This window comes from Xenopus laevis, chromosome 1S, assembly GCF_017654675.1.
Source record: "Xenopus laevis strain J_2021 chromosome 1S, Xenopus_laevis_v10.1, whole genome shotgun sequence".
NCBI classification, from domain to species: Eukaryota; Metazoa; Chordata; class Amphibia; order Anura; family Pipidae; genus Xenopus; species Xenopus laevis.
In genome coordinates this window covers 194,446,387-194,452,736 of record NC_054372.1, presented here as the reverse complement: position 1 = coordinate 194,452,736, position 6,350 = coordinate 194,446,387, and the positions used below count along the sequence as shown (strand labels likewise).

At 43.4% G+C, this 6,350-nt stretch overlaps 1 protein-coding gene across 2 annotated transcripts; it reads right to left on the bottom strand.

Annotated features, from left to right (window-relative positions):
* Positions 1–2,812: 2,812 nt before the first annotated feature.
* On the bottom strand, positions 2,813–5,463 carry ier3ip1.S (immediate early response 3 interacting protein 1 S homeolog). Of its 2 annotated transcripts, none has more exons than XM_018244603.2 (3): positions 5,106–5,463; positions 3,392–3,493; positions 2,813–3,117 (listed from the first exon to the last, which is right to left on the bottom strand). In XM_018244603.2, exons 1-3 carry the CDS (start codon positions 5,188–5,190, stop codon positions 3,062–3,064), a joined length of 243 nt encoding a protein of 80 aa, XP_018100092.1. In that variant the 5' UTR covers positions 5,191–5,463; the 3' UTR covers positions 2,813–3,061. The 2 variants fall into 2 exon arrangements, with proteins under 2 accessions (XP_018100092.1, XP_018100091.1); XM_018244602.2 differs by having other exon boundaries at positions 5,100–5,382.
* Positions 5,464–6,350: the final 887 nt, after the last annotated feature.

The following is a 6,350-nucleotide window of genomic DNA, read 5'->3' as shown; positions in this document are numbered from 1 at the left end:
AAAAGCTAGGAAAGCCTATGGGGACCTTCCCCATAGGCTAACATTGGTGCTTGGTAGGTTTTAGGTGGCGAAGTAGGTGGTCAAAGTTTTTTTTAAAGAGACAGTACTTTGACTATCGAATGGTCGAATAGTCGAACGATTTTTAGTTCGAATCGTTCAATTCGAAGTCATAGTCGAAGGTCAAAGTAGCCAATTCGATGGTCGAAGTAGCCAAAAAAATACTTTGAAATTCGAAGTATTTTTCATTCTAATCCTTCACTCGAGCTAAGTAAATGTGCCCCTTAATATCTCACCTATTGTGGTAAGCTCCACTACTCCGTCTAGAACTCCTCTCCCGGTGTCCGTAAATATAGATATTGGGCCAGTGCTCCAACGCATGTTCACGCTCGCACGCAGGGGTGTGGGCGGATCGAGCGCGGGTGCCAGGCAGTAGGACCCAGTGGCCTAGGGGCGCCAAAGTCCGAAATCCGGGCCTGGGTCCACTTTACCCTAACTTCCAAACAGTGGTTTGTATGAGAGACTGGAAGGTGATTAGGAGAGGACTGGATCAAAATAAAAGTATTTAAAAAATAACATAAAAACTGGGACTTTGCAGTGAAATATTTTTTTTTCTTTGCCGGGGGCAGTGACCCCCCCCCTCCTCCCCAACTACCAGATAGCATTTTGAATGGGAAGCAAAATAAGAAAAACTATTAATTAAAAAAAAAAAAATTACAAATTACAAACACATTCAAAGGGAGGTTGTTAATTAAGGTTAATTATTCAGGAACCCGTTATCCAGAAAGATCCGAATTACGGAAAAGGCCGTCTCCCATAGACTCCACTTTATCCAAATTATCTCTGTGATAATAAAACAGTAGCTTGTACTTGATCGCAACTATGATACATACAGGTATGCGATCCATTATCCAGAAAGATTTGAATTACCAAAAGGCCGTAGCCCACAGACTCCATTTTATCCAAATAATCTATAAATTTAAAAATAATCCTTTTTCTGTGTAATAATAAAACAGTAGCTTGTACTTGATCCCAACTAAGATATAATTAATCCTTATTGGAAGCAAAACCAGCCTATTGGGTTTATTTAATGTTTATATGATTTTCTAGTAGACTTAAGGTATGAAGATCCAAATTACAGAAAGATCCGTTATCCGGAAAACCCCAGGTCTCGAGCATTCTGGATAACAGGTCCCATACCTGAATATTACAAGTGAATGAAGCTGACAAAAAGCCAATGTATTTTATGTTAAATGGTAATGAAAGATAGACCTAGCCCTTTAATAAGAGTGGGCGGGACAATTCTAGATAAAAAAAATCGCCCCCTCTGTTCCCCCCGTCTCAAAACACAGAACTCAAGCTTTGCATCCGTGTACATTATTATTTATTTTTTGTTATTGATGCTTGTTCCCCTGTCTGTACTACTGATATATTAAAAAAAGTACAGCATTTTGTATACAAGTAGCACTTAATAAATATAAATATATACATACAAAGGGCTCTATACATGTTTATTTTAAAACCCAGCAGTCAGAGAAAACAGGCTTTTAGCAGAAATACAAATGATATAGTGAACTGAGCAGATGGATTTCTAGAGGCGCCGGGGAGTTTGCAGGAGATGCAAAAAGTAACTTAAAGGAGAACTAAAGCCTAACTATAGAAGTAGCTAGAAATGTTGTACCTTATGTTTTGTGCTTCTGTACCAGCCCAAGGCAACCACAGCCCTTTAGCAGTAAAGATCGGTGTCTCCAAAGATGCCCCAGTAGCTCCCCATCTTCTTTTCTGCTGATTCACTGCACATGCTCTGTGCTGCTGTCACTTACTGAGCTTAGGGACCCACTCACAATATACAGTACACATAGAATAGAAATGTCACAATATAAGGCTGATTAGTAATTAATACACATAATTACTACATGGCAGCACAGAAACCAGTGCAATTAGCATCAGAATTTAATAATCAGCAAACCTGTAGCATCAGCTTATATTACAGCCAGGGAAGCTCATTTTCTGCTGGATAATTAGTGACGAGCCCTAAGCTTAGCTTCTCAACAGCCAATCAGAGCCCACTGAGCATGTGAGTGTCACAGACACTTTCCAAGATGGTGACCCCCTGTGACAAGTTTGAAGTCCTGGATCATTGCTGCTATTGACAAGCTCAAACTTTAGCCTCGTGCAATAAGTTCACTATATCAAATATGGCAGTTTTAGCCACATTCATTTTTAGGGTTTAGTTCTCCTTTAACCGGCTCCTTATATACTGTAATAACTTTGCCTTCTCTGCTTCTGTGACACACACATGACATAGGGCTGGGCGTGGCCTGTAACAAGTAGTGCCCCCAAGTTGATGTGTGTTTGAATCTAAGTCGGTAACTGCCCTGGAAGGAACGCAGGAAAAAGAGCAAAATAAAGTTGTACGAGTGCCTTTGTTTTTGGAGGACTGAACCAACGGGATCCACTATTTTGGATTCAGCTGAACCCCAGAATCCTTTGTGAAAGATTCTGCAGAATACTGAACCGAATCCAAACCATAATTTGCATATGCAAATCAGTGAGGGGGAGAAAAAAATTTTCTTTACTTCCTGGTTTTGTGACAAAAAGTCACATGATTTTAAGAATTTGGATTCAGATTTGGTTCAGCCAATCACAAGGATTCGCCTGGAAAAAAATGGACGAATACTGGACTGAATCCTGGATTCGGTGCATCCCTAGTAGACACATAATATGACTTTATGTCATGGAGTAAAAGACATGGAGAAATCCTCGCCAAGATACACAATGAGCCCTATTTGCACTCACTGAGAATTGAAAAACGTATTTTAAAAGGATTTATTATAACAGTGAAAACCGTCAGCAGATATGTTATTTAATGGGAGATCACAGGCGCAGCGACTGTACCAGGACTGGAGAATATCCATTATCAAAGTCAACCATAAAATAAAATAAACGTTTTTTTTACAAAAAAATTAATTGCTTGCCGCAGAGAACTGTCCAAATGATGCTTTATTGCTCCTTGAGGTGCAGAAATCCGGTTTCTGATAGGTTGGAATCTTCCCTCTGGTCTTTATCCAAACAGCAAGAGCAGCACAATCGTTACAGAGTTCACTATAATCAGCGGCACTAGGAATAAATAAAGGGAAGGGAGTCAGAAGTGCAACGCAGGAGGCCACAATGCAGAATTTTTAATTGATTGTATTTAGAAAGTCTCTCATTTCAGTATTAGGAAGGTTATATTACATTTTTATTTTCACTATAGTTCCCCTTTAAATAAGTCAAATGATCTGCCTATTATATAGAGAAAGCTGTGCAGCACCAATCTAGTTGGACATCGCCCATGCAACATTGCTGAAAAATACTTTTTATATAACTGGTTCTGTTGAAATGCTACTCTCACCTCTCATCACTGTCCGTACTGATCGCACAAGGTTCATGAGCTGTGACTTCATTCCGGGTTCCTCTCCAAATCCTCCAATACCCTGGTCTGCTCCCCAACCAACTGTGCCAAGAACAGGTAAGAGAACAGACGCACAATTACACAGAATGGCCAAATGAATGTTCAATGTCAGGATTAGAACATGAATATTTATTGAGGATATTTAGCATCTGTGACATTTAATCAGCACCCTCCATTCTCTTCCCTGGTACCTGCCATATCCCCCCCCCCCGGGGTCACCCCTTGATCTCTGACCCACCCCCATGCTCTCATTTTAAAGGGGTTGTTCACCTTTAAAATTCACTAATAAGCAAGATGTAGAGAGGGATATTCTGAGACAATCTGCAATTGGTTTTCATTTTTTATTATTTGTGGTTTTTGAGTTATTTGGCTTTTTATTCAGCAGCTCTCCAGTTTGCAATTTCAGCCATCTGGTTGCTAGGGTCCTAATTCCCCTAGCAACCATGCACTGATTTGAATACGAGACTGGAATATAAATAGGAGAGGCCTGAATAGAAAGAGGAGTAATAAAAAGTAGTAATAACAATAAATGTGTACCTTTACAGAGCATTTGTTTTTTAGATGGGGTCAGTGACCCCCCCCCCATTTAAAAAGCTGATAAGAGTCCGAAGAAGGCAAATAAATCATAAACTATAAAAAAAAATAATGAAGACCAATTGAAAAGTCTAATAAATGGTAACTTAAAGGGGTGGTTCAACTTTTTATTCTTATTATGTTATAGAAGGGCTAAGCAACTTTTCAATTGGTTTTCATTACCGGTATTTATTTTTTATAGTTTCAGTTATTTGCCATTTTGTTATGACTCTTTGAAGCTTTCAAATGGGGTCACTGACCCCATCTAAAAAAGAAATGCTCTGTAAGGCTACAAATGTATTGTTATTGCTACTTTTTATTACTCATCTTTCTATACAGGCCTCTCCTATTCGTATTCCACTCTCTTATTCAAATCAATGCATGGTTGCTAGGGGAATTTGAACCCTAGCAACCAGATGGCTGAAATTGCAAACTGGAGAGCTGCTGAATACAAAACTAAATAACTCAAAAACCACAAATAATAAAAAATGAAAACCAATTGCAAATTGTCTCAGAATATATATATATATATATATATAAGGAGAACGACCCATTAAAAGGTGAAGCGACTATTTAACAATGATGAGCAGGTTGTTCAGACTGAAGACATTTGGAAGAGTTTGGAGGGGTGTCAAGCTGTAACTACACTGGGATTTCGCCCCCTAACACCGTTTAGAATTTCCAATCTCGTCCGATGTCATTGGTGAGTGAGGATGAGACTGAATATAGAGACCCACGGGTTTTATCCACATTTCTAAATCACGGGGGGGGAGGGCTCTCAGTATCTCATCACTTATTTCCTCCCAGTCTGAAGACTGATATCCCCGACCCTCTTCTGTATGACCCCCCCATCTGACAACTGTTCCCTGATACCCCCATTCACTTGTAACCCCCAGCTGCCCTGAACCCCCACCAGTCTCACCAGTGACACCCCCAGTCCTCTCCTTCCCCTGCACCGGCCCCTGTGTCTCTCTACACTCCCCCACTCCCCTAGTCTCAGGCCTGCAGTTCAAGCCTCGCTCCCTAAAGCCCCACAGCCGAGGCCCAGCACAAGTCTCCGCACAGCCCCACTCACTCTTACTGAGGAACCGCTCTTCGTGCAGCACGGCCACGGCATTGACACAGAGCAGAGCGGCCTGCAGCAGTGAGTACAGGGTGAACGCCATGTTGCCAGTGATGTGGCTGCAGCAGGTCGGGCGGAAGCGGTAGATGCTAGTACGGGGAGGAGAGAGGGACAAACCTACAAAGCTCGAAACCGCTATACCTGAAGAGTATAAAGGGCTTTTTATATTGGACTGGTGTTAAACTCCCAACAACAACCACCCCTGGTGGTAGTATTTGGCGTGGTTGGCACCTGGCTGGAGTTTCCCTGGCCTGACTGGAGATTTACTGGCCTGGCTGGACTCTGGAGATTCACTGGCCCAGCGGCCTGACTGGAGTTTCCCTGGCCTGGCTGGGCTTTCACTGGCCTGGCTGGACTTTCACTGGCCTGGCTGGAGATTCACTGGCCTGACTGGAGCTTCACTGGCCTGGCTGGAGATTCACTGGCCTCAGGCCTGACTGGAGCTTCACTGGCCTGACTGGAGCTTCACTGGCCTGACTGGAGCTTCACTGGCCTGACTGGAGCTTCACTGGCCTGACTGGAGCTTCACTGGCCTGACTGGAGCTTCACTGGCCTGGCTGGAGATTCACTGGCCTCAGGCCTGACTGGAGCTTCACTGGCCTGACTGGAGCTTCACTGGCCTGACTGGAGCTTCACTGGCCTGGCTGGAGCTTCACTGGCCTGGCTGGAGCTTCACTGGCCTGACTGGAGCTTCACTGGCCTGACTGGAGCTTCACTGGCCCGACTGGAGCTTCACTGGCCTGACTGGAGCTTCACTGGCCTCAGGCCTGACTGGCGCTTCACTGGCCTGACTGGAGCTTCACTGGCCTGACTGGAGCTTCACTGGCCTGGCTGGAGATTCACTGGCCTCAGGCCTGACTGGAGATTCACTGGCCTGACTGGAGCTTCACTGGCCTGACTGGAGCTTCACCGGCCTCAGGCCTGGCTGGTGATTCATTGGCCAGGCTGGAATTTAACTGGCCTGTAGAAAAACCAAAAATACTATTTTGGTGATTATCTTGGACAAAACCCAAACATTGCCCCCTTGCCCTATAGGGCTCCCCTGTTTGTGTGGTAAAACAACTACAGGGAGCAGGATACAGGCTTGGGTAACAGGGTTGCAAAATAGTTCAAGGCAAAATACCAACAGCACACTGAGTTGGTTGTAATTATGCAAAAAGTGATTTATTTAGCCCAAAAGAAACCTCCAAAACAGGCAACGTT